Source organism: Natator depressus, chromosome 14 (assembly GCF_965152275.1).
Source record: "Natator depressus isolate rNatDep1 chromosome 14, rNatDep2.hap1, whole genome shotgun sequence".
NCBI lineage: Eukaryota > Metazoa > Chordata > Testudines > Cheloniidae > Natator > Natator depressus.
This window is the reverse complement of record NC_134247.1, coordinates 41,634,194-41,661,443: the sequence shown is the minus strand read 5'-3', so window position 1 is coordinate 41,661,443 and position 27,250 is coordinate 41,634,194. Positions and strand designations below refer to the sequence as shown.

The 27,250-nt window shown below is 52.5% G+C and overlaps 3 protein-coding genes and 1 pseudogene across 3 annotated transcripts in view; all 4 read right to left on the bottom strand.

Annotated features, from left to right (window-relative positions):
* LOC141998578 (uncharacterized) overlaps nt 1–5,505 on the bottom strand; it is a 31,450-nt gene extending 25,945 nt beyond the window's left edge. The window contains 7 exon segments of the mRNA XM_074971448.1: nt 1,152–1,199; nt 1,202–1,252; nt 1,314–3,695; nt 4,065–4,178; nt 4,759–4,885; nt 5,366–5,472; nt 5,475–5,505. Coding sequence (XP_074827549.1) covers nt 1,152–1,199; nt 1,202–1,252; nt 1,314–3,695; nt 4,065–4,178; nt 4,759–4,885; nt 5,366–5,472; nt 5,475–5,505 — 2,860 coding nt within the window.
* A 7,889-nt stretch (nt 5,506–13,394) lies between these two features.
* LOC141998585 (uncharacterized) overlaps nt 13,395–27,250 on the bottom strand; it is a 46,266-nt gene continuing 32,410 nt past the window's right edge. The window contains 1 exon segment of the mRNA XM_074971457.1: nt 13,395–15,998. Coding sequence (XP_074827558.1) covers nt 14,941–15,998 — 1,058 coding nt within the window. The 3' untranslated portion in view covers nt 13,395–14,940.
* Nucleotides 16,664–20,122, bottom strand: LOC141998795 (zinc finger protein 783-like). The gene is made up of 5 exons (XM_074971776.1): nt 20,098–20,122; nt 19,743–19,875; nt 17,855–17,942; nt 17,359–17,485; nt 16,664–16,800 (listed from the first exon to the last, which is right to left on the bottom strand). The coding sequence occupies exons 1-5, from the start codon at nt 20,120–20,122 to the stop codon at nt 16,772–16,774; spliced, it is 402 nt and encodes a 133-aa protein (XP_074827877.1). The 3' UTR covers nt 16,664–16,771.
* Nucleotides 22,649–25,936, bottom strand: LOC141998794 (serine/threonine-protein phosphatase 1 regulatory subunit 10-like; annotated as a pseudogene).

The following is a 27,250-nucleotide window of genomic DNA, read 5'->3' as shown; positions in this document are numbered from 1 at the left end:
GACACCAGACCCAAGCAGCGATATGTGCTGGAGCCTTCTCCCTCCCCATTTTGTCACTGATATTTTTAATAAAACTCATGGAGAGATCATGGGATTCTGTGAATTTTTATTATTTGTGATCTATCCATGAGTTTTACTAAAAATATCCATGACAAATTCTTAGCCTTACACATAAGATGCTCGGGGCGAATTTACACTAGGAAATCTGGTGGAGGGTCACAGAGATGCACTGGCTAATCCTGACCACGATTCCTACCATAGACAGATGCTCAGGAGCTGATGCTGCGGAGGCAGACGTGGGATCTCCAGGCTTCCCGCAAAAGGCCCTGTAGAAATCAGCCCCTCTCAGTGGCACTTTCTGAATGCAGAGGGGGCAAGGGGAAGGGGCAGAGGGGGTGAGTGAGGAGAAGCAGCACCTCTCTATCCCTGTGCTCTCCCTCACCTCCTATCTCATGATCCCCAAACACTCGATAGCCCCACCCAGCTCCCCCTGCTTCCCAGCTCCACCAGCCCCAGCCATTCAATCCGCAGTGTCCTCCCCAGAACCCATCGCCCTGATGCCTTAATGTTGGATCCCCCAGAACCCAGCGGGATTCAGTGAGGGGAGCAGTTACCAGTCCGCAGGGACACTCCCCCTGCAAGGAACAGCGCCATGTAAGTGTGGGAGCCCATCTCAGGGGCAGGGGACAGGGGTCTAGAGTGAAGGTGGGGCCTTGCCCAAGTGTCCTTCTCCTCATCTCCATGGCAGGAGGATCCCGGCTGGGAAGGGAAGGGAGAGGGGGGAACTTCAGCCAGGCAGAGGGAGCGGCTGAAGGAGTTTGTCTCTCTCCCTTCCCCCACCTGTGACCCATCAGCTCAGCAGCCAGGGCGGCAGCAAGGAAGAGGGGCTGATCCGGGCTTCTCCTCCTCTGCTTGGGGTTTGCTTAGACCAGGCAGAGCCAGAAGGTCACTGACCAGTTGATGTTCAGCTGATGCTGGATCCTCACCCCAGCGATGGGCAGCTGGTTCTTTGGGAGCCAAACACCCCTGATGTGTGTGGGAATGAGGAAATGGGTGTCACCATGGCCAGTACTAGTCAGGGCCCTGAGAGAATTTCCCAGATGTGTGGAGGAGTCTCTAATGTCCACTGTGGTGTTAGCTCCACTTGGAGCATTTTCCACACTGAGAACATCTGAGAGGTTTTTTCCCTGTGCGGATTTCAGGTGCCTGATACTCCGGGAGCACCAAATGAAGCTTCTCCCACATTCAAGCTCTCTCTGTTTTGTGGATCACTGAAGTGTGAAGTCAAATTGAATCTTTTCCAGCAGTCAGGCTATTTCTGGGGGGTCTCACCTTGTGGATTTTCTGATGTTTGGTGAGCTCTGAGCTCTTAATGAAGCTTTTCCCACACTCAAGGCATTTATAAGGTCTCTCCCTCATGTGGATTCTCCCATGTCGAGTAAGGTATGAGCGCTGACTGAATTTTTTCCCACAGTCCAAGCATTTATGGGGTTTCTCTCCTGTGTGGGTTTTCTGATGATTAGTAAGTTTTGTTCTGTAAACAAAACTTTTCCCACAGTCAAGGCATTTGTAGGGTTTGTCGCCTGTGTGGATTCTCTGATGAGTAATAAGGTGTGTGTGCTGCCTGAAAGTTTTCCCACAGTCAAGGCATTTAAAGGGTCTCTCTCCTGTATGCACTCTCTGGTGTCTAATAAGTTGTGACTTCTGAATGAAGTTTTTCCCACAGTCCAAGCATTTATGGGGTCTGTCTCCTGTATGGGTTGCCTGATGTGTAATAAGTTTTGTTCTGTCAAGGAAACTTTTCCCACAATCAAGGCATTTATAGGATTTCTCACCGGTGTGGATTCTCTGATGCTTAATAAGGTTTGAACGGCAAATGAAACTTTTCCCACACTCAGGGCATTTATAGGGTCGTAATCCTGTGTGGATCCTCTGATGTGCAATAAGGTGTGAGCTCTGACTAAAACTTTTCCCACACTCAGAGCACTTGTAGGGTGTTTCTCCTGTGTGGATTCTCCTATGTTTAGTAAGGGATGAACTTTCCTTAAAATCTTTCCCACAGTCAAGGCATTTATACGGTCTCTCTCCTGTGTGGATTCTCCCATGTTTAGTAAGTTGTGAGCTCTGACTGAAAGTTTTCCCACAGTCAAGGCATTTATGGGTTTTCTCGCCTGTGTGGGTTTTCTGATGTGTATTAAGGGTTGATTTCAAACTGAAACTTTTCCCACACTCAAGGCATTTATAGGGTCTCTCTCCTGTGTGGGTCCTCTGATGTGCAATAAGGTTTGAAGTTTGACTAAAACTTTTCCCACACTCAAGGCATTTATAGGGTTTTTCTCCTGTGTGCAGTCTCCGGTGCCTAATAAAGTTTGACTTCTTACTGAAGCTTTTCCCACAGTCTAAACATTTATGGGGTCTCTCTCCTGTGTGGATTGCCTGATGTCTAGTAAGTTTTGTTCTGTCAACAAAACTTTTCCCACAGTCGAGGCATTTATAGGGTTTGGCACGTGTGTGGATTCTCTGATGCTTAATAAGGTGTGAGCGGCTAATGAAATTTTTCCCACACCCAAAGCATTTGTATGGTCTCTCTCCTGTATGGATTCTCCTATGTTTAGTAAGCTGTGAGCGCTGACCGAAAGTTTTCCCACAGTCCAAGCATTTATGGGGTTTCTCTCCCGTGTGGGTTTTCTGATGTGTATTAAGGGTTGATTTCAAATTGAAACTTTTCCCACACTCAAGGCATTTATAGGGTCTCTCTCCTGTGTGCAGTCTCTGGTGTGTAATAAGGTGTATCTTCTGAATGAAGCTTTTCCCACAGTCCAAGCATTTATGGGGTCTCTCTCCTGTGTGGATTGCCTGATGTCTAATAAGTTTTGTATTGTCAATGAAACTTTTCCCACAGTCGAGGCATTTATAGGGTTTGGCACCCGTGTGGATTCTCCTATGTTTAGCAAGGTGTGAACGACAAATGAAATTTTTCCCACACTCAAGGCATTTATACGGTCTCTCTCCTGTGTGGATTCTCCTATGTTCAATAAGGTATGAGTTCTGACGGAAAGCTTTCCCACAGTCCAAACATTTATGGGGTTTCTCTCCCTTGTGGGTTTTCTGATGCGTGTTAAGAGTTGATTTCAAACTGAAACTTTTCCCACACTCAACACATTTATAGGGTCTTTCTCCTGTGTGGATTCTTGCATTTTTAATAAGGGATGCACTTTTGGTAAAACTTTTTCCATTGTCAAGGCATGTATTGGGTCTCTTTCCTGTGTGCCGTCTCTGGTGTATAATAAGACTTGGCTTCTTACTGAAGCTTTTCCCACAGTCCAGGCATTTATAGGGCTTCCCTCCTGTGTGGGTTCTCTGATGTGTACTAAGTTTTGCACTAAAACGGAATCTTTTCCCACAGTCAAGGCATTTGTAGGGTTTCTCTTCATTGTGACTTGTCTGCTGGACTGTGGTTTCCTTGGGATCCTTGCATCCTCCGCCATGTTGAATGGATTCATCAAGTTGCATCCCGGGATAGTTTCCCAGCTGCATCTCTGATCTGTGTCGATCTCCCCAGGCTTCTCCCTGTTCCAAGCACTGGGAAAAATTCCCTTCAGCTCTTCTCAAAAATGTCTCCTGCAGTTCCACTTTCCCAGGACCTTCCTGCTGTGGATTCTCATCCTTGTTCTCACTCACTGTCCTATCACCTGCTGGGACAGAGAGAACCCAGACAGGAGTCACTGCCTGAGCCGGGGAGAAAAAACAGAAAGGGGAATAGAAAACAGGGAAAACACCACACAGTGACTGTTGGGGAGATAGAGACATTGAATTCTGCCTTCACATCCCTCCCCAACACTCCCAGGGAAGTAAAGTCAGGGAGGAAATTCCCGACAGCTAACAGGATGGGTGGGAAGCCAGGACTGATATTTGACTTGATGCTATGACACCTGTTGACTGCAGCCCTGACCTGGGTGAGAAGGGGCAGAACTGGGGGCTCCCGCTCACTGCACATTTTGGGAGTCCCAGCTTTTTCCTTCACTCGCCAGATGGTTTCTCTGTCAGTTTCCCTGACTCCTCACCTGTGCTGGTGCCTCTCGGGCTCTCCCTTTCCTTGGAGTCCTGGAGATCCGGGACCCACGGCTCTTCCCCTCGTTCCAGCTGGGTGATCAGGTCCGGTTTGGGAATGGGGAATCCTGCGCAGGGGGTGAAATCAGGCAAGGTCAGGGCGCAGAGAGCACTGGTAGAGTATTTGCCATTAGGAACATTCCTTGAGTCTAATCTGACTCTACATGGGACTGTGGTAACCCAGACCCTTTGGGAGAAGCAGAAATCTGGGGGCACAGGGTTGTTGTTATACCCGCACTCAGAGGTCTCAGGATAGATGCGCTGAGGGGACTCGTTGACACACACACAATTTGGGTGCTAAGCTTCTGCCTATTTCAAAGCCTGCAGAACTGAGAGCCCTCCCCACAGCTGCAGCTAGTCCCAAGAGGGCAGGTGAACGATGTGTGAAGGAGAAATAATAAAGGCAGGACAATACCCTTCTTCTGGCCCCTTGAAAGCTGGAGAGACGGGGATAAATTAGCCTGTGCATTAGGTTTCTGATTCCCCTGTTCCCTTGAATGGGGTATGGAGATGCAAGTCTCTCTCTCACTGCAGCTGTGGTCTACGCGACCCTCCCCCCCCAATCCAACTGACCAGGGAAGAACCTGACCAGATTCAGACACGCAGACCCCATGGCTTCTAATAACCAAGGGGACAGGAATCCCTTACCCAGCGAGGTCACTGTCTCGTAGTTCTCCTGCATGACATCCCTGTAGAGGGCTCTCTGAGCGGGGTCCAGCAGAGCCCCCTGCCCCTGGGTGAAATACACAGCCACCTCCTCGAAGGTCACCGGCCCCTGAAACAAGAGTCCCCCACTGACTACGTGCTGCCCCTGCCAGAATCCCACTAGTCACAGGGGGGAAAAAACAAAACATTGAAGCTCTGGGAGGGCTGGAAAAGCAGAAACCCACCCCCACCCTGCTCAGAGCAGCCATGTGGCTTCAGGGGGTGGGAGAAGGTGAGAGCTCCCTGTCCCCACCAGCACATGGAGCAGGGCAGGGTCTTCTCATTTCCCACACGCCTGCCAGCCACAGGCAGATACGGGAAGCAGAGCTCTGAGCTGGGGACAGGGACAGGAATCCCGACAGCTTCCCTTCGTATTTCACAGCAGCCTCTGGCCAGTGGGGTCAGGCTCCAGCACTGGGAGTCCCGTCAGTTTTCCCAGCCCTGCCCAGAGGGCTTGGGTCTTGTTTTAGAAATGGGGGAATGTTTATAACACCCTTCTCCTCCCTGCCTCTCCGTCACATCATCCAGCTGCTCCCTGAAAATTCCCTACCTGAGCTGGCTCCATCACAGCCATTTCCCTTCCCTGTCTCCTGGAAGACGGGACGATCTGGAGCGAAACGTGGATGCGATTCCTCAGCCTGTCAGAGGAGCAGGGAGATTGGGCAGGTTTCATGAGAGGCTGGAGTCCATGTTACTCCCCGATTCCCACCAGGCTCTCTCCCTGCAGACAGACGCTCTGATTCTATGACTCTGCCATGCTGGAAACAAACCCAGTTAGTTCATTACCACCCCAGCCAGGCCCCCACCCACCATGAGAACTTAACCCTCCGGGGACCCTTTTAATCCTCCCCATAACAGCATCTCTGCATCAAATGCTGGAAAAAGAGCAGAATCAAAGGAGTCACTTCAGGGTACTGCCCCACAGTGTATTGTGACCCCCTCTAGCTCTCCCCCGTCTCCCTCCATAGTGCGGTGCTCAGCAGAGCGAGCAACTGGCTTTTCCTCTCTCAGCTCCTGCCCTTGTTCCCAGGAGAGCTGACTGCCCTGGGGGGGGGGGGCAGGGAATCATCTGGGCAGAGCTGGGAACCTCCCTCCCCACTTGTTGTACCTGCTGCCCTTCAAGTCTCTCCGCTCTCCCTTTTTATCATCTTCCCTCACCCTCGGAGAACGGGTGACTGCTCCATTGACATGGACCTTTGTCTCATTAGGCAGCTCAGCCACTGACACTGGTAATGGGGGGTTGAACCTGGCTGTGTCACTGAGGGCAGCAGCTCTGGGACTTGCAGACCCAGGGAGCCCCCTCCCCTTGTAGGCCAAACTCACCAGCCAGTCCCTGAAAGGCGCCCTTTGTGCAGTCATTTCCCTGCCTGGCTCCAGCCCTTTCCCCAGGTCTCTCCATCACCTGCAGGCTCAGGCTCAGGTACCCTAGAGGCTGGTTCCAGCCACTGGTTCCAGCGGGGTATGAGGAAGCGGGAATGCTCTTAATGTTTTTTTCTGAATACTGTGTGTGCCTCACTTTCCCCATGTGTTACTCAAGTATCGGGGGTGGGATACGGGTGGGATACAGGTGATTGTGGACATCCCTAGAGGGCAGGTGTGACTGGAGACTGGCTGCCTGGGCACAGAGAATGGCTGACACTCTGCATCCTGACAAGCAATAGCTGGAGTCCGTCCTTTGCAAGAAGCCAGCTGAAGGTGGTGAAGAACAATCAGAGAGGGGGAGGCCAGGTGACCTGTTTTCCTGGGAAGGAGAGAAAGCACGGAGGAGGGGCAGCTGGGCATCACTGAGGATCGGGGGGCTGAAATCGGGTCAGTCTCCTGTTTGGGACTCTGTGGGGAGAGCCCAGGGCTCGGGACTCTGGATTCCCCCCAAGCCAGACTTTGCTGAATGCTCCTGATTTCTGCGCTAACAAGCTCTGTTCTACGCTGTCTTCTCAGCGACCAACAAACCCTTCTGTTTTCGAAGCCAGCTGAGAGTCACCATGGTGGGGTGCATGGCCCCTGTGAGGGGTGTGTCAGGCTTCCCCAGGTATCCCATCCAGGTGGACTCCCTGCGGGGAGCTCGCAGTGTGATCAGGGGTGCTGAATACTACGAGGTCAGACCCAGGAAGCTTCTTGTCCTGGTGAGAGTGTGCTCCGAGGGGTGACACACTGCACCAGAGCCCTGCCTGGCTTCATTCAGAGCCATTCCAGAGCTCCGAGACTGTGACTCAGTGATGCAGGGCTGTCGTGAACACCTACCTCCCCTCCAAGCTCTGATTGCCTCAGCTCTCAGGTGAGTAAAGAAGGAGTGGCCATGCCAGGTGGCTGGCCTGCAATGAAAACATCCGATGCGGCTTTGGAAACAATTTAATACTGTACACAGCAATGATGATTGTGAAGCTTGGTTGAGGTGGTGAAGTCAGAGGGTGGGATATTTCCCAGGGAATGCCTTACTGCTAAATGATGAACTAGCACTCGGCTGAGCCCTCAAGATTTAACAACATTGTTGCTAATGTAGCCTCACACTCTACAAGGCAGCACGAATGGAGGGAGGGGAGACAGCATGTCAGAGAGAGACAGAGACACACACCGTGTGTGTGAGAGAGATGTGCATTGCCCCTTTAAAGTAGGCTGACCGCATTCTAAGTACATTGCCTTTTTAAGTAGATCAGCAAGTTGATATAGCAGCTGCTGCCAGCAAGCTCCCTCCATCCTGAGCCCTGTCGTGTCCCCCACACTGCTCCGTGGAGGTGGGGGGCAGGAGCAGGGGAGGGGGACACCCTGACATCAGCACCCCTCTTCCGCCCCCTGCACAGTAAGTAGGAGGTTCCCGGGAGCAGCTCCAAGGCCACACAGGGAACTCAGGGGAGCTGATGGGGGGCTGCTGGTCCACCCTGGTTCCAAGCTCCCAACACTAGCTCCAATGGGCTGCTCTTTCTGCAAGCAGTGGACAAAGCAGGTGGCTGCCAAACAACGTTATAAGGGAGCCTTGTGGAACTTTAAATGAGCATGTTCTCTAATTCAGAGGTTCTCAGATTGTGGTCCATGGACCATCAGTGGTCCACGAGCTCCATTCAGGTGATCCGGGGATAGTTCCCTCTAAGGTGCATGCCTGGGCAGCCGTACATGAGAAAATGAAGGGCCATCCACCTAATTAGTGGAGCTGCGCAGACGTGGCTCCACTAATTAGGTGCCTGGACCCTGGAGAAGATGCACATATAAGCTCAGGTGGTGGCCATGGGGAGAATAAGAGGTGGGTGGGAGGGGGCAGTGGTGAGAGAAGAGGGGGTGGGGGAATTTGGGACATACAGGGCTGCGGCGGCTCCAGGGCTCCAGCTGCCGGGGAGAGAGCCCCCTTCTTCCCAGTCCCAGGTTGGGGGCTGCTGCGGTGGGGGAGAGAGGGAGAGATCCGCCCTCCTTCCCAGCCCCAGCTCGGGGGCTGCCACGGCGGGGGAGAGAGGGCACATCCATCGCATTAGAAAGGTTAAAGACTACTGATATTAAAATATGGGTTGTGTCCTTTTATGTGTAGAACAAAAAAGCATTAATTATTATTAAGGGTTTTTTTATATATAGCACTTTTATCCAAAGCGCTTTACAATAGTTAGCTAATGGGACAAAGAACATTTGGAAAGATCATTACGTGGTCCACCGAGACCCTCAGCAATTTTCAAGTGGTCTGCGAAAAAGAAAGTTTGAAAACCACTGCTCTAATTGATTAGCAACGTAACAACAAAACAATGTTAACCAGGACGACTTTCAGTGAGGAGTTACTGTATATTGGCTTACAAGGCAGGTGTGTGGGGGTGGGTGGGGGGGCAGAACTTGGCTCTGTTCTGGGAACAACCAAAAAAATATACAAACCTGCCACCCCTGAATGTTGCCTGTGTAAGTTACATTTTCGTGGGAGTGCCTGATTCGGAAGAGAGATAGTTTAGCTATCCTGTGGTTAGCAAGCAGGGAGATGCTGAGCTCAGAGAGTCTTTACAGTTTAAAGCACCAAAACTGTGGATCAATCGGCTCATTCTCCTGGGACAAGAGTGCCCCCACCCCTTGGTCTGGGCAAGTTGCTTATAAAGGGGATCCCTGCACAGCACAGCACAGCAGGATCTGCCATGACACTATCCGGCCTTCGCTCTCCTGCTCATGAAGGATGTCCTGTCCTTTGCAGGAGAGAGAGAGGAGGAGCAACATCAACCTTAAATTTCAACCTCAACCCCTTTCATGAAATGCTGACAGGCCAAAGCTGTGAAATATCATCATGCCGTTTCTACACAAGGCAACACTCAGGGAAGATGAGATGTGCGCCCTGCTGCTTCACGCCTTCTCTTTGGAGTTGAAACATCGAATGTGGGTTGCACCTGGACTATCCAAGCTTTAAACATGTTCAAGAAGAGATCAAAGGCCTGACGATTTACAGTGTTGGAGGGAAGGTCTCCTCCACTTGTCTGTGGTTGCCCTGACTGCCACCGTTGAAATTAAAGCCACCTTACTTCTGAATAAGAGCATCCACACAGGGGTTTGAAGCCCTGGGATTTATTGGCATTAACTTTACACTGTTGGCATACAGACAAGCTGTGAGGAAGGAAAGGAAAGGGAACATGGGAGGTGGTGGGGAGACTGCTAACTTTTTAGGTTTTGGTGCTAACTCTTTAGTTTTAAATGTTTTCATTTCTTTTCCAGGATGCCCCCACAAACAGGGGCAGACATTCAGAGGCAGCGCTTGGCAAAGGAACAGGAGTAGTAGCCACCCAATCAGGATCAGAGTTTTCAGGCCATGAACAATAATGGGTCATATACCATCAGAATCAGCGGCAGAGTCTGCGTCCATAAGAAAATGGGCGTATTTACCATGAGGCAATTAACCTGCATTAGCGTAGCAGCCGTGTTAGTCTGCATCTGCAAAAAGAAAAGGAGGACTTGTAACTTTGTTAGTCTCTAAGGTGCCACAAGTCCTCCTTTTCTTCTAACCTGCATTAGCTATCCCACTTCAAAATCATAAAGGAAAGGGTGAGGTCAGCACTGTGTGTGTCCTGACCAATGCAAAGGAGAAACAGAGCAATTCCTTTTTAAAATGATTTGACTTGGGCCGTACAAATCGGTACACGTGCCAGAAGGAAGAACATCCCTGAAATGGATCACAACAAAGAATGTGCATCCATAAAAGGCTGAGAACTTAAACAGGCCATTAGAAGTACAAACAATGTGGTAGAAAAATCCACATTGATGATGCATGCAATAAATGAAGTCAGAGAAAAGTGAAGTGGGCGCTTCTGAGGGTGCAGGATGGGGGGGTTACTTACAGAAATAATGTTTTAAAATCAATCTTCAATTGCAAGGGGGTGCTGGGAAATCACATTCCCAGAAGGAAGGATAGCTCAGTGGTTTGAGCATTGGCCTGCTAAACCCAGGGTTGTGAGCTCAATCCTTGAGGGGGCCATTTGGGAGATTGGTCCTGCTTTGAGCAGGGGGGTGGACTAGATGACCTCCTGAGGTCCCTTCCAAGCCTGGTATTCTATGATTCTAAGGGTAAAATGGCATCATATGTTGCAGGATTATACAACTATCCTAGATATATGGACCCTTTGGAAGGGGTAGCAGTAAACCTATGAAGCTAGTACACCCCAAAGGCTCAGACACAAAAAGATAATAAGACAAAACCAAAATGTATTCATTTCTTTATTTAAATTCTAGACTGTTGGGTGCATAACTCACCGGGTTTGAATTCTTGGGGTTGTCAATCTGTCTTGGGGTTGCATATCTATGCTTAGTAAAACAAAAAAACACAGAAAGTTCCTTTTGAGAAGCCCTGTATAGGAGACACTCTAAGGCCCTTAGGGACAGATTTTCAAAAGGATTTCGGCCACTAGTGGAATATTACAAAGTATCTAGGAGCCTTGAAACTTCTGGCCTTTAGTGAATATTTGGGAACCAAGTTCTGTAGACAAATGGGACATGGGATAAAGCACTAGGGTGCTGGACAGAGAGACAAAGAAATTGGCTAAAGCAAGACCCACTGGTGGAGCAAAGGAGACTGAAGGAGGTTTGAGCCAGCACTGAACTCAAATTACAGCATTGCAATAGAAACAGGAAGCGTTACACTAGACACACGGGGAGATGTGGTAGCTGATAGGGATGTAAAAGCGTAGCCGGTAAACATTAGGCTTACCGGTTAACCGGCCTTAACCATTAACTCTGGCAGCCCCATGCTAGCCGGAGGGACCCCAGCGCCCGTCTCGGCCACGTGGCCGCGGCAGACCCTCAGACGGATCCCAGCCCCCTTCCAGCGCCTGTGCCCCCCACCCCCACCCCGCAGGCCCTGATCATGCCCCTGGGCCCCTCTCCTTCCCCTGCCCCCAGCTGGGGCACCCCACAATCCATCCAGTTTGGCCTGTGCACACCTTCTGCCCCTCCCTATTTGCCCCCCTCAGATCTCCCTGAGCTGCAGCCTCTGTCCACAGCAGCGCGGCCAGGGAAACAAAGCAGCAGATGGGGGGGGGGGGGTGTTACGTGATCCTGCCCCCGCCCCGCACACACCGGGAGCTGGCGGCAGCTTTCCCGGGCCCAGGGCAGGGAATCGCAGCCAGCTCCGCTGGGAGCAGCCCGGAGCCAAACCCTCCCCCTGCAGCCCGGGGGTGACGGGGGGGGTGGTCTCTCTTACCTTCCCTCCGAGCGGGGTCCCCCGGGGCAGGGCCGGGCCGGGAAGGGGCCCTGGCCGGGCTGGGGGCTCTGCCCTGGGAGAGGCTCCCGGGGAGCAGCGGGCAGGGCCCGGCTGGAGGTTCCCCTCTCCCGGCTGCAGCCCGGGCTCCGGGCTCCCAGCACCAGCCGCCGGGGCTCGGGGATCTCGCCGGGAGCCTGGGAGCCAGAGTCCCCGCAGCGGCTGCGAGTCACTTCCTGGGCCGGGCCTGAGCCCCGCGATCGCTCCCCCCAGAGCCGCCCCCCAGCCGCTCCTGGGTCCTAGCGATCAACTCAACTAAGGATCAGCATCCCTGTGTCCGGCTCCTGTTACACCCACAGGCTCTAAGGTCAGAAGGGCCTGTCATGAGCATCTAGCCCAGGGGTTCTCACCACCAAATTTTTCGTGGTCTCAGAGCGTGGCCAGCAACTCTCACTGGTGAGGGCTCTGACACTTTTTCTTAAAATACTTAATTAACTTTAGGACAAACCAATAAATATGCCCTCCGGTAAGCGGGGGGACAGTCCTGCTATTGTGGGGAACACAGCCCTGGTGGAATTGGCTAGCGAAAGGATCTGAGTCCTCGCTCCCACTCTCTTCACCCAGAACTTCTCTCCGCATCGGGCTCGCTAAGGCCTTGCTTTAACCTGCCTCCCTGGTCACAGGCTACTGGCACTGATGCAAAATGTCTGGTTGTCTCAGCTGGCTGGGCCAGATTTGTAGGGGAGAGAGAGAGAAGGTAAAAGGAGAGAGAGCAGACGGGGGAGGGAGGGTGGCATAGTAGTTTAGACCAGTAGGAAGGAAACAGATGCGTGAGGGGAAGGCTGGCAGCAGAATCTCAAGTCTCACATCCCAGGGGGAGTTCAAGATTTAGCCTAAGACGGAGGAGTTGAGGATGTCGGCTGGTTTCCCTTCACTGGTTTGCCCTGCTTAGCTTGCCTTTCAGGATCAGGATGATGAAAGCCCAACGGTGCCATGCTGGTGGGTCCCAGGAGACAGTGGGTGTGAGACATACCCCAGGGTACAATCAGGACTGTTGAACTGCTGAATTCTGCATCCCAGGGCATGTTTTACACTGCTGCCCTGTGCGAACAACAAACCCCTCCACGCTCTGCTCAGACACGGCCACCAGCCTTCAACGTCACTCCTGGCTGCACTGTACTGAGCGTGACTAGCCAGCACTCATGAAGTTACTAAATGACTCAGCAACATCAGCCAGTTTTCTACTCCCAGCCTTGCACCCCGGGAATGTGCATCTTGGACTGCTCAGTCTGTTCACTGTGCTGGACAAACTCAATAATTAATGGGTCATCCCGCCCCCCACAAAGGGGTCAGATTAGGTCACAGTCTTGTTCTCTCAAGTCAAATCCCCCAAACATTTCAAGGAAAACACACAGGTCCAGACAAAACACTAAAATGTGTTTATTAACTGGAACAAGGAAGTTTTCAGGGCTTACAAGGGAGAAAGATGTAAAAGGTCAGAACTGGTTAAAAACTAAAATTAAAACATGCATTTTAAATCCTAAATTCTACCAATCTAAGGAAGATGCGAAGCAAGCAGGTTTTCCCACCCCACCTGCTGTTGCGGGCAGCTCACAGGACCCAGGCTGGATTTCCTTCCCGCCTTGGTCCGCCCTCCCCTGTGGCCTTTCAAGCCATCTTGTTGCCTTCTGTAAAGATGGGAGAGGAGGGGTAAAAATGGAGGCAATTCTCCCTTGTGCTTTTATACCACTCTCCTCTTTGAGGATCACCCCACAGCCAGGGGGTAGGTGACAGTCAGTCTGTGGCCTAAGTAAGCATCCAGCCGTGTTTCAAGTCCGGGGTTTTCCACCTTTTTCTTGCTGACGCCCCCTTCTGCATCCTATAAAAACGCCAGGGTGCATGTGGGGGGGAGGGGGGAGGAGTGTGGGGCTCCGGGCCGGGGGGATACCCTTGGGCATAGCCATAGTTTTACTTCTATTTGGGGGGGGCAAGGGCTGGCGGGGCTCCAGGGAGGAGGCAGCACCTCCACCCCCTTACTCACTCAGGAGGCCACCCACCTGTCTGGGTAGTGGGGGGATGCAACCAAAAAACATAACTCAGTGGGGGGGACTCAGCTCAAAAAGTTAGAAAACTGCTTAGGGTTCAGGGAAGAGGTAGCTAGGGGCTGTGTGGAGGCAGGGGGTAGCTATGGGTGCAGGAAGGGGGTACCTAGGGGCTCTGTAGTGGCAGGGGGGACTCCCAGTACAACTCACAGCTTCAGGGGGCGTTGGGGGTCCCAGCTTCAGCCTCCCCACTGCTCCGAGATTTGGAGATGCTGGGGGCCACGCCGGCTTCTGCCTCCCCACTGCTCCCGACTTCGGGGATGGGGGGCCTGCCAGCTTCAGCTCCGCACCGCTCCCGGCTGGGGTGAGGGGGGGCCCCCGGCTTCAACTCTGTGACGCTCCTGGCCGGGGCGGGGGAGCCCAGGAATGTTGACAGACACATTTTAACCAGACAATAATATTCAGCAGATGATGACTTTTCCTATGATACCTCACAAGACATACTTTGTAGATTTCTCATTTTGTAAGTGTGGTGAGCATAATAGTGTAGACCAGTGGCCCTCAAAGGTGTTTCATCGCCCCCCGCCTCCCTTCTTTCTGTCTGTGGTCATTTACGCCCCCACCCTCACAGGCACATACATCGCCATTGAGCTCGAAAGGCAGAGTAGTTGCTGGCAAGGCGCCCAGCTCTGAAGGCCTCCAGCAGCAGCAAAGAAGGAAGGGTGGCCATGTGAAAAGTGATATTCCTCAATATCACTGTTCACAGCAGACTTATCACCCCATTGCCACCCTGACTTCTCTGCTGCTGCTCCACCTGGGTTTTGAGAGCCTGAGCATTTATCCCCACCTCCCACATAGGCCTGTTCCTTCTTCATGAGCCCTAGCCACGTGGGGCTGACAGCCAGTGCTCTTTGAAAAAAAACAAAACAAAAAAACCCTCACAGATCATGCCTCCCTTGGGAGGCCTACCCCATAGTTTGAGAATTGCTAGTGTAGATCGTCACCGTTGGAACTGGCAGCCAAGATGGTAACACCTGCTTCTTTCTGTCTCCGGGATCCCCAGAGAAAATGTCCGAACAGGAGAGCGGAGCAAAGCCCATTAACATTAACCTTTCAAAACACATTTTGGAGATTTCAACTATTAACATTCCCTCCATCCTTTAGCCCCTACCCCCAGTGATTTCAATGTGACTGAGCTAGAATTGGACAGGTCACAGGGACGATGGGTATAATCTCTGAATTATTGATCCCTGAATTAACAGAATACAGGAACCCTTTGGATAAATTGTTAACCTCTAACAAGATATAGCTAAACATAGACCACTACAGTTACCCCTCTTCTTCCAAGTCTTTAGCTATACACGTTTATATTTCAAACTCTGCTTATCTAAGGTGAACACACTTTTAAAATATCTCTCTAAAGGTTGAATCTGAGGGTAAATCTCAGTCAATTACATGCAAGTTGCTTAACGCTTTCTTGCCATGGATTCTCCCATGTTTAATGAGGTCTGACCTCCGTATGAAACTTCTCCCACAGTCCAAGCACTTGTGGGGTCTCTCTCCTGTGTGGATTGCCTGATGATTAACAAGGTCTGACTTCCTCTTGAAACTTTTCCCACACTCAGAACACTTGTGGGGTCTCTCTCCTGTGTGGATTGCCTGATGTTTAACAAGGTCTGACTTCCTCTTGAAACTTTTCCCACACTCAGAACACTTGTGGGGTCTCTCTCCTGTGTGGATTGCCTGATGTTTAACAAGGGTTGACCTCTGTATGAAACTTTTCCCACAGTCCAAGCACTTGTGTCTCTCTCCTATGTGGGTTGCCTTATGTTTCACAAGGGTTGACCTCTGTCTGAAACTTTTCCCACAGTCCAAGCACTTGTGGGGTCTCTCTCCTGTGTGGGTTGCCTGATGTTGAACAAGGTTTGATCTTTGTATGAAACTTTTCCCACAATCCAAGCACTTGTGGGGTCTCTCTCCTTTGTGGATTGCCTGATGTTGAACAAGGTTTGACCTTCGTAGAAAACTTTTCTCACAGTCAAAGCACTTGTGGGGTCTCTCTCCTGTGTGGATTTCCTGATGATTAGCAAGATCTGACTTTCGTTTGAAACTTTTCCCACAGTCCAAGCACTTATGGGGTCTCTCTCCTGTGTGGATTGCCTGATGATTAACAAGCACCGACCTCCATTTGAAACTTTTCCCACAGTCTAAGCACTTATGGGGTCTCTCTCCTGTGTGGATTGCCTGATGATTAACAAGCACCGACCTCCATTTGAAACTTTTCCCACAGTCTAAGCACTTAAGGGGTCTCTCTCCTGTGTGGCTTTTCTTATGTGAATTTAGTGCTGACTTTGAACTGAAACATTTCCTGCACACAAGGCATTGAATGGGCTTCTCTCCAGTGTGGCTTCTCCTACGGTTATTAAGATCTGAGCGCTTACTGAAGCTTTCCCCACTGTCCAAGCATTGAAGAGGTTCCTCTCCAGTATGGATTGTCTGATGTGTTGCAAGCTGTGATCTCACAATTAATCCTTTCCCACACTGCAGGCAGTGCCAGGGTGTCTCTTCTTTGGGATTTGTCTGCTGCGCTCTGGGATCCTCGTCTCCTTCTCCACCATTAATAGATTCATCCACTTTCTTCCTTGGGTAGTTTCCCAGAAGCCTCTCTGACCCGTGCCAATTTCCCCAGGCTTCTCCTTGCTCCCAGCAATGGGAAAAATTCCCTTCAGCTCTTCCCAGAATGGTTCCCTGCGGTTCCACTTTCCCAGGAACTTCCTCATGATGATTCTCCTCCTTGATCTCACTCCCTTGCTCATCACCTGCTGGGAGAGAGACAATCCAGACAGGAGTCATTGTACTGGGGAGAAAGAGGAATAGCATTGAGGGAAAACCCAACACAAAGACTGAGCAATGGATTCTGCCTCCACATCCCACCCAAACACTCACAGGGAAGGAGAGTCGGGAAGGAAATTCCTGCAGCTAAGAGGCTGGGTGGAATGGCGTGAGCTATATCTGCTGACCACAACCCTGCTCTGGGTAAGATGAGGAAGAACTGAGGGCGTTACTCACACCATATTTTGGGATTCTCAACTTTTTCCTTCATTCCCCAGATGCTTTCTGTGTCAGTCCTCACCTGTGCGGGTGCATCTACGAAGCCTTCTTTCCTCACAGGCCTGGAGATCAGGCACCCACGGCTCTTCCCCTCGTTCCAGCAGAGCGATCAGCTCAGGTTTGGGAATGGGAAATCCTGTGCAGAAGGTGAAATGAGTCCAGATCAGGATGCATGGAGCATTGGTGGAGGATCTGTCACAAAGGACATTCCGTGAGTGGAACCTGTCCCTGTGCTCTGCTGGAGGAACGGGGAATGCAAGAGGATGGGAACAGGGTCGCTGAGCCCCGTTGCACAGAGGACGTTGTCTGGGGAGGTGAGTTGAATTATTACTACACCCTCACTAGGTGTTCCCAGGATCTGTGCGCTCTGGGGGCCTTGCTCCACACACACCTCTGGACTTAAACCCCTTCCTCTTTCTAAACCTGCAGAGCCCAGAGCCCTCCCCATGCCTGGAGCTATTCCCAAGGAGGGAGGTGAACAGGGACTGTGTATGCAGCCGAGAAACTACAGGATAATGATGTATTTATGCCGCTTTGAAAGCTGGAGGGGTGAGGAAGGTTTAGCTTGTCCATTGGGTTTTGACACCCTTGTCCCACTGGAGAGGGTACGGAGATGCAAGTCTCTCTCACGGCAGCTGTGCATTATGGAACCCATTTGCCTCTGATCTAACTGACCAGGGAAGAACCTGACCAGATTAAGACACGCAGACCCCACGGCTTCTAATAACCGAGGGGACGGGAATCCCTTACCCAGCGAGGTCACCGTTTCATAGTTTTCCTGCATGACATCCGTGTAGAGGGCTCTCTGAGTGGGGTCCAGCAGAGCCCCCTGCCCCTGGGTGAAATACACAGCCACCTCCTCGAAGGTCACCGGCATCTGAAAAAACAAGGGTCCCCCACTCAGCACCTGCTGCCCCAGGCGCTATTCACAGGGAAGGAGGACCATAAAGGCTGAATTCCCCCACCTCCCTCAGTCCCTGCTCAGAACAGCCAGGAGGCTTCGGGGGTGGGGAGAAGGTGAGAGCTCCTTGTCCCCACCAGCACATGGAGCAGGGCAGGGTCTTCTCATTTCCCACACGCCTGCCAGCCACAGGCTGAGATGGGAAGCAGAGCTCTGAGCCGGGGACAGGGACAGGAATCCTAACAGCTTCCCTTCGTATTTCACAGCAGCCTCTGCCCAGTGGGTTCAGGCATCGGCAGTGGGAGTCTGGTTTGTTTTCCCAGCCCCGCCCTGCAAATCCCCTACCTGATCTGGCTCCATGACAGCCATTTCCCTTCCCGGTCTCCTGGAAGATGGGCCGATCTGGAGCGAAACGTGGACGTGATTCCTCAGCCTGTCGGGGCAATGGGGGGAGGTTCCAGAAGGGGCTTGTGTCCATGACACACCGCGATTCCCCCCAGGCTCTCTCCCTGCAGACAGACACTCTGGGCTCTGCCAGGCTGGGAAAACCCTCAATCACTTTATCACAACACAGACCCGGACCCTCCCCCCAGCACTGAACCCCTGAGACATTTTCAACCCTCCCAGGGACAGTCTCTAAAACAAATGCTAGAAAAGAGCCGAATCAAAGAAGCCACTTTGGGGATCCCCCCTGACATTGGCCCCAAGGGCAGCATGTCCCCCAGGAGCACGGGGAGTCGGCCAGGGCAGGAACTGACTTCTCCTCCATCTGACTTTCCTGGGCACAAGGGGAGGAGCTGTCTGCCCTGGGGTGATGCAGGGAAGGGATCCAGGCAGGGCTGGGAGCTGGGAACCTCCCTCCCCACTTCCTGCTTCTGCTGCCCCTTTCAGGTCTCCCCTCTGCCCTTTCTGTCTCCTTCCCTCCCCCCTCTGGCTGGGAGAACTGGGGACTGTCCCATTCCCATGGGCATTTGCTCTCCAGGGTGAGCCAGGCTGGGTCACTGAGGGCAGCAGCTCGGGGACCCGCAGACCCATGGGGAGCTCCTCCCCCTCTGGTACAAACTCACCAGCAGGTCCCTAAAAGGGGCCCTTTGTGCAGAGACACTGCCCTGCCTGGCCCCAGCCCTGTCCCCCCGGGACTCCCCATCCCCTGCAGGCTGCGGCTCAGGGGCTGGTGTGGGCAGAGCCCGGGGCTGCCACAGGGGCTGGTTCCAGGCTCAGTGAAAGTCCCCACCCGGGCTGGGCCCGGGGGGGGGGGGGGGGGGTTAATGAAGGTCTGTCCCTGGCCCAGCCCTAGAGGGGGACCAGCAGTTTCACACTCTGGGCTCTCAGGTAGGCAGCAGTGTCTGAGCCAGGGAGCTCAATTCAAGGGCTCTGACATCAGGAGCAGAGACAGGCACCAGCCTCCTCCTCTCCCTCAGCCAGACCCGGAGCCCTCTGGTGGCAGCAGCTCATGCCTGAGCCTCCCTGTCCTGCCCCTGCAGCCCCCAGGGACAGGCAGGCGGAGGCGGATCCCATTGGCCCATCCACGCTCAGAGCCAGCAGTGACTCCGGTCTGACTCCGGTGTGGCTGAGATCTGGATCCTGCCTGGAAATCAGACCAGGGCCCTGGGCAGCCCCCAACACTCAGGAGACACGGACCCCACCAGCGTGGGTGTGTCGGACAATAATACACTGGGAGCCGGGTGCGTGGGGGGGGAAGAGGGGCCTGGATATTTGCCTTGTAGCTTCTGACCCCGTCTGGTTGCTGGGTGGGGCAGCCCCTCCCACTCTCCTGCCCCATGGGGTGGGGGAGCTGCCTTGTCTCTCTCCCCATCTCTTCTCCCCGACCCCTACCCTCTATCCCTCCGGTCCCCAGCCTCCCCTTTCCACATCCCCCCATTTCCCTCGCAGTGACCCCCCCCCAGAGTTTCCCTCTATTGCAGCCCTGTTCCCATCCGCCCCATAAGTCTCCCCGATTCCCCTACATCGCCCCATCCCCCCTTCAGCCACCCCTGGCCCCATCCCATCCTACCCCTCACACAACCCTGTTCCCCCTTATCTACACCCCTGCTCCTCTTCCCGCTCCCACGCCTTCAGCCCCCCAGGAGTGGCTCCCCCCGCTCCGTACACACCGGGAGCCGGCGGCAGCTTTCCTGGGCCCCGGGCAGGGAATCGCAGCCAGCTCCGCTGGGAGCAGCCTGGGGCCAAACCCTCCCCCTGCAGCTTGGGGGGGGGGGCGGGTCTCTCTCACCTTCCCTCCGAGCGGGGCCCCCCTGGGGCAGGGGCCGGGCCGGGAACGGGCCCTGGCCGGGCTGGGGGCTCTGCCCTGAAGAGGCTCCCGGGGAGCAGCTGGAAGGGCCCGGCTGGAGGTTCCCCTCTCCCGGCTGCAGCCCGGGCTCCGGGCTCCCAGCACCAGCCGCCGGGGCTTGGGGATCTCGCCGGGAGCCTGGGAGCCAGAGTCCCCGCAGCGGCTGCGAGTCACTTCCTGGGCCGGGCCTGAGCCCCGCGATCGCTCCCCCCAGAGCCGCCCCCCAGCCGCTCCTGGGTCCTAGCGATCAAGCCACCTAAGGATCAGCATCCCTGTGCCCGGCCCCTGTTACACTCACAGCCTTTCAGGACAGAAGGGCCCATCATGAGCATCTAGCCCAGGGGTTCTCAGGACCAAATTTTTTGTGGTCTCAGAGTGTGGCCAGCAACTCTCGCTGGTGGTGGTTCTGACACTTTTTCCTTAAAATACTTAATTACCTTTAGGACAAACCAATAAATAGGCACTTGGTTAAGCAGGGGAAAGTTCCTGCTATTGTGAGGAACACTCCTGGCTTATACACAGCCCCGGAGGAATGGGCTAGCAAAAGGATCTGAGTCTCCTCTCCCACTCCCTTCACCCAGAGGCCTGCCTGACTTTGTGGACTCCCCTTCCACTTGGGTCCCCATAACCCCAAGGCTGGGCCCAGGGCTCCTGGGGGGCTCAGCCCCCAATCTTGTTGTGATCACTCAGGCCAGCTGTCCCCATTGAGGGGTGCTTCCCTGGATGTTTCCTTGACCATTGCACAGAGTTCAGAACCAATACAATTTATGAAACAGCAAGTAATAATAAAAGATGAGAAAAGTGGGAAAGATTAAAGGAAAACACTTCATGCTGGTCTGTTGGGGCGGGGGGGAGAAGAACCACAAACAGCATCTCTGGAATGTCTGTTTTAGTCTGCATTCGCAAAAAGAAAAGGAGGACTTGTGGCACCTTAGAGACTAACCAATTTATTGCAGCATAAGGTTTCGTGAGCTACAGCTCACTTCATCAGATGCATTTAGTGGAAAATACAGTGGTGAGATGTATATACACAGAGAACATAAAACAATGGGGGTTACCATACACACTAATGAGAGTGATCAGGTAAGGTGAGCTATTACCAGCAGGAGAGCATGGGGGGGCAGGGGGGGGGGGAGAAGAGAAAAGGAACCTTATGTACTGATAATCAAGGTGGACCATTTCCAGTTGGGGGGGGGGAGAGAGAGGAGGGGAGAAAATAAACATAGGGAAATAGTTTTACTTTGTACAATGACCCATCCACTCCCAGTCTTTATTCAAGCCTCAGTTAATTGTATTCCGTTTGCAAATTAATTCCAATTCAGCAGTCTCTTGTTGGAGTCTGTTTTTGAAGTTTTTGTTGTTGAAGAATTGCAACTTTTAGGTCTGTAATTGAGTGACCAAAGAGATTGAAGTGTTCTCCGACTGGTTTTTGAATGTTATAATTCTTGATGTCTGATTTGTGTCCATTTATTCTTTTATGGAGAGACTGTCTGGTTTGACCAATGTCCATGGCAGAGGGGCATTGCTGGCACACGATGGCATATATCACATTGGTAGATGTGCAGGTGAACAAGCCTCTGATAGTGTGGCTGATGTGATTAGGCCCTGTGATGGTGTCCCCTGAATAGATATGTGGGTACAGTTGGCAACGGGCTTTGTTGCAAGGATAGGTTCCTGGGTTAGTGGTTCTGTTGTGTGGTTGCTGGTGAGTATTTGCTTCAGGTTGGGGGGCTGCCTGTAGGCAAGGACTGGCCTGTCTCCCAAGATCTGGGAGGGTGATGGATTGTCCTTCAGGATAGGTTGTAGATCCTTGATGTGTTGGAGAGGTTTTAGTTGGGGGCTGAAGGTGACGGCTAGTGGCGTTTTGTTATTTTCTTTGTTGGGCCTGTCCTGTAGTAGGTGACTTCCGGGTACTCTTCTGGCTCTGTCAATCTGTTTCTTCACTTCTGCAGGTGGGTATTGTAGTTGTAAGAACGCTTAATAGAGATCTTAGAGGTGTTTGTCTCTGCCCATTGTAAATTTCACTTTCAATAATCCAACTGCTGCTTAAATCACTGAAATTTACACTGCTTCAACATTGTAACTTCTGCTCACTGTTTGAGTCACAATATAGACAAGTGTAAGGAATGACAAACTCCATTTTAAAATGCTCACTCCATTCTGTAAAAGCTTGCTGCAACCTTCATTTTTGCAAAACCCTGCTGTAATCTTATTAGTTTAGATGTGTGAATGAGGTATGTATGGATGATGGAATCAACCTCCAGCCCCAGCCCGTCCTGATAAAATAAAGGGTAAACACGCAAGGGCTGAAGATGCAGACAACAGCCCTGACAAAGGAAGAGGAGTCCACCCTCAAAAGAAAAGAACAATTGAAGAAACATCAAAGCCAGGTCCTAGGCTGAAAGTCATGCCTGCAATTGACGGGTGATCAATCACACTGAACCCAGAGGCAGTGTGACACAGCAAGACCTATAGACTCTGGATTCAAACTGAAGCCTACAAAAAAGATGGATGAGATGGAAGACTTTGGAGGGTAATATTCTGCTGCCAACATGGAAGGGCATTGGTGCATGCCCAACAGAGACCCAGCCCTTCCTTGTGCCTGGCTTTCCTGGCCAGTTAGCCCCCACAAGCATCGAACCCAAGCCACGAACTCAACCTACATTCAGGACTGGTAACTACACAGCAGCTGCAGAACATTGTGTGTGTACACACACACAGAGGTATTAGATATTAGTTATTGGTCAAATCAAATTGGGTTATAGTAAATGTGACATCTTGTCTTGTCCCCTGAAATGACCCTGTGTGGTTTTGGCTGAACAACGCTAGGGGGAGCCTATAGGGTCAGACTACACAGCAGCTCCAATTACCATGGAGGGAAGGATCTCCTGCACATTCATGGAGGAGCTGGGGTTGGGGCCCTGAGGGCTCTTGCCGGCCCTTGTGCTCCCCATCAGGTTGGCCAGCACTGGGGGCAACTTGGAGGCCCCGGCTCCATTGGGAGACCGCGAGGTGGCGGCCGGGTTGAGTCCTTCCTGGTGGGCGGCCTCGTCCATGGTGCATTCCTGAGAGAGGGGACACTGGAGTCAGGACAGGCTGAGGGCGAGGAGGACACCCCAGCCTTAGGGGCTGGGGTCATGGCTAGGTGCTTGGGTTCCTGGGCCTTTGCCCTTCTCTAGCCCATCCCTGTTTATACAGGGGAGAGACAGACAGAGCAGGGGAGGGCCCCCAGTGAGCTGGGAAATGAACCCCCTGCTCTAACCCCTAGACCCCTTCCACAGTGAGGAGCGAACCCAGGAATCCTGACTACCAATCCCCTTGCTCTAACCCAACAGGCCCCCTCCTTCTGTCCCCCAAAGCAGGGTAGAGAACCCAGGGCCTTGGGCCAGACGTACCTTGTTGAGCAGGATAAGTTTGGGCAGGTCAGGTTCGTGGGGACTGTCTGGAATGCTATGGAAAGGAGAGATGCCCATCAGATCTCAGTTCCAAGAGATGTGGTCGTAGCCCCCCCCCCCATTATGGGGCTCTCAGCACAGCCTGATTTCCCCCCCCCCCACTCTGCCCCTTAGCTCCCAGCACAGCCTCACAGGCCAGGTCCACACACCCACCCTGCATCCACGGGAAGCAAAGATAGCAGGGTCAGAGAGGGCTCCTGGTGCCCAGGAACCTAGAGAGGCCCCTGGTGGGGTCATCTCCTGGGACCTCTGGAGCTGAAAGCAGGGTCTGTGCTCCCTGAGTCCTACCACCAGGTCAACAGGCTCAGAGGCAGCAGCCAGCTCATATGCTGCTAGAGAGGGACAGAGCCATGCTGGATTCATGGCCCTAAATTTGATACACTGGCTGTTGCACGGTGCAGCCATTAGAGGGGGACAAAGCCTACATTGTGCAACTGGGAAATGGTGCCCCAGCTTTGCCCCCAGTATCCTTCCAACCCCTCGCACTGCCCCTCAGGGCCACACCCACCTCTCCTTGGAGAAGAAGATCTCCTGCAGGACACCCTTCTCCCTCTCGGCCTGGATGAACTGCTCATGGCTGCCAGCTGCACCAGGGGGCTAGGCAGGTCGATGAGCTTGGGGTAAACCCAGGGCACCTTCTCTTCCATGGCATCGTGGCTGAGCCGGCGCGCCGTCTCAAAGGTCTCCCGATCCTTCAGCATCTCCCGCTTGGCTGCCTCGCCGAAGTCCTTGGTCTGGTTCATGTTGACTGCCGGGGGAGAGGAAGAAACAGGGAGGGGTTTAGTCAGGGGACAGACAGGCCACTGCCGTACAGCCGATGGGAAGGGTGACACCCCCCACCACTCCATAATCGGAGTTCAAAGGCCTCGTATCCCCTTTTCCCACCTGCAGAAGCCAGGTAGTCCCCTAGTGCCGGAGCAGAGCTGGCACCCCCTAGAGAGAAAGGCCCCATGACCCAGTCTCCTGGTGATAGATGGGAGTTGGTGCCCCCTAGAGGGAAAGGCCCCTTCCCCAATACTCACTCTGCTCAGTCCCGTCCAGCTCGAAGAAGTACTCCCGCAGCTTGCTCTCTTCAGGCCAGCTCACTGTCCTCTTCTTCTTGCCCTTCTTGGTGAGCTGCGTGGAGTCAGCGGCGCTCTCGGGCGGCTTGGCGTCTGAGTTCTGCCCGGACAAGGCTGCGGGGATGGGACACAGAGCGGCTCAGCAATCAGACAAACACACCCACGGAGCCTGGATCTACCAGCTGGCGCCAATGCCTCCTGAGCCCAACCCAGGACCCCCAGTGAAGACAGCTCTGCCAGCCCCACAGTTAAGCTGACACAGGGGCTTCCCCTCCGCCAAGGCAGCTGTATCCCAGCTGGCATGGCACACCCGGCCACATGCATTATGGGGTTTTACGGCCTCCTGGGTGGCAACATCAGGTCTGATCCAACACAGCCAGGATGTTGGGCTGACACCTACCACCCGCCCAGGGTTAGCACAACAGAACCCGTTGGCTTCAACGCCTTCCTCATCCTTACTGGTCTCCATCAGCTCTGGGACCTCTACTGCCGGCACAGGAGTGCCGGGCCGATCCACCTCCATGGGCTTGGATGCAGTAGCGGGTTCTGGTGAGGATGGTTTAGCAGTGATCGCTTCTGGGGCTGGCTTCCCTTCAAACAGGCTCGCTTGGAACAGAGAGAAATGTGGGATCAGCGTAATGGGAAGTGAACCAGTGACTCCCAGCCCCTGCACCAGATTCCCCTCCCCTCTCATTGCTGACGTCAGAACCCAGGGGTGCTGCCTCCCAGCCCCATGCTCTAACCCACCAGATCCTCCCACCCCCTGAGCTGGGGACAGAACCCAGGAGTCCTGCCTCTAAGCCTCCCTCCCCCACACCCAGAGGTGTTTGTACCTTGGCTGCCGTAGGAGACAAGACTTTCTTTTTGATCTTGATCCCTGGGATGGGGGCAGAGTTAAGGGCATCCAGGAAACCCAAGCTCCCCATTGCTGTGGCGGGGGATGGGGGGAGGGAAGAAAGAGGTTACACAAACTGAACGCTCCAAGCACCTGCAACTTCATGTGTTATCCCGCCCCTCCCCCATGCTACACCCCACTCACCTCCCAGAACGAGGGATAGAAACCAGGAGTCCTGACTCTCAGTCCCACTCCTGCAACTCTGCTACTCTCACCAACTAGACCCCACTCACCACCCAATGATGAGGGCCAAACCCAGGCATCCTGACTACCAGGGACTCCATGTACTCACGTTGTGCGGCGATGATCTTGAATTTGATTTACTTGGTGCTGTTGGGGGTGGTGTTCAGAGGCTTGTATTTCTTCTCTACCGGTGGGTTGTCTCCAGAGGGGGCGGACATGCTGTGAGAGGGAAAAAGCAGACATGGTACTGAGGCCATGGCCCAGGAAAGGGATAAGGCAAGGAACAGGCAAGCCCAGCTCACATGGCGATCTGGCGTGAAAAGCATAGGAAGCTCAGCACAACCCTGGAGCTGCTTTGCAGGGGGCTGAAAGGGTAAGCAGGGGTGGCTTAGGGGAAGGTTACCAATGCTGGGCCCATACTACACACAGGGCCTCAGGCAAATCCCCTCAGCACTCAGTCCTGCCTCCTCCCACTCTAACCCACTAGATCCAACTCCCCTCCCAGATCCAGGGATAGAACCCAGGAGTCCTGCCTCCCAATTCTACACAGAGTGCTTCTGAGGACTGAGGAACAGAGTGGAAAGGGGAGGCAGACAGAGGAAGCCACAGGCCCAAGGTCTGGACACTTTCCCCAGAGCAGGGCGGGATGCTCAGACCAACCTCTGTCTCTATCAGCATCGCCTTCAAGTTGTATTTTTCAGACACCACTACAGCGTTGGGGTTCTTCTTTAAAGGAACCAGTGAGGGAGTCTCCACTTCCAACCCTATGGAAAAGCAAAACTCAGGTTAGCAGAATACAGCAAGCTGATAAGCCCCACACATTTCCATAGTACCTCATCTGCAAGGATCCCGAAGGATTTTTATGTTGGGATTGGTCACCCAGAGGAGAAATGCAGCGACCAATTGGCCATGTGTTCTGTCCAGGTGGCAAGCCTCATGGGAAATAACTCAGGTAACCCTCATAAGTGAAAAGAAAAGGAGGACTTGTAGCACCGATGAAGTGAGCTGTAGCTCACGAAAGCTTATGCTCAAATAAATTGGTTAGTCTCTACGGTGCCACGAGTCCTCCTGTTCTTTTTGCAGATACAGACTAACACGGCTGCTCCTCTGAAACCTTGTAAGTAAAAATGTTAAAAAAAACCAAACAGAACGGTGGGGGCTAGTTAAAAAGCCCACCCTCCTTGCTAAATTGGTAGCAGAACAAGGCTTGTGCCCATAAAAAGGAACAGTTCAGAAAGGTGTGGGGGAGAACCACCAACCAGAACTGGGCCCAGGCAAGCAATCAAGCAACAAATAAAAAAATATGGCAAAAACAAAAAAAGCAGTAATTACCAGAATGGGCAATTTACATCCCTAAAACAATTAAAATGGTAAAATCTACGTTAATTAAAATATTGTTTTAAAAATAAGCAAATAATTATTTTTTTTTAAAAAGTAAAAAATTAACTCCGCAAATGGCTAAAAAAATTTAGCAATTAAACTTTATAAAAATGTTTAAAAAAAATCTTGATTTCTTTGCAGCCATTCTAAAAAAAGCCCTTTTCCAAAAAAGTCTAAATAATCCAGGCCAAAAAAACTATTAAAATCATTTGGCCATAAACATTTTAGTTCAGTTAGCTAAAAGAACATAAGGGGTTGCTATTAAAACTTAACTGCCCCAAATGTATAAAAGGGAATGTAATCTATGTACAGTTATCTAAAAATAAAGCAATATAAAAAAGTTAAAAAAGAAAAAAGATTTGCAATGTATATTATAAAAAATGTAAGCATACAATCCTATTAGGCGCCAAGGGGCTACAATAAATGGTGTTTTCCTTTTCAAATCACTGTGTGTTTTAAAAGGAAAAAAATTAAATA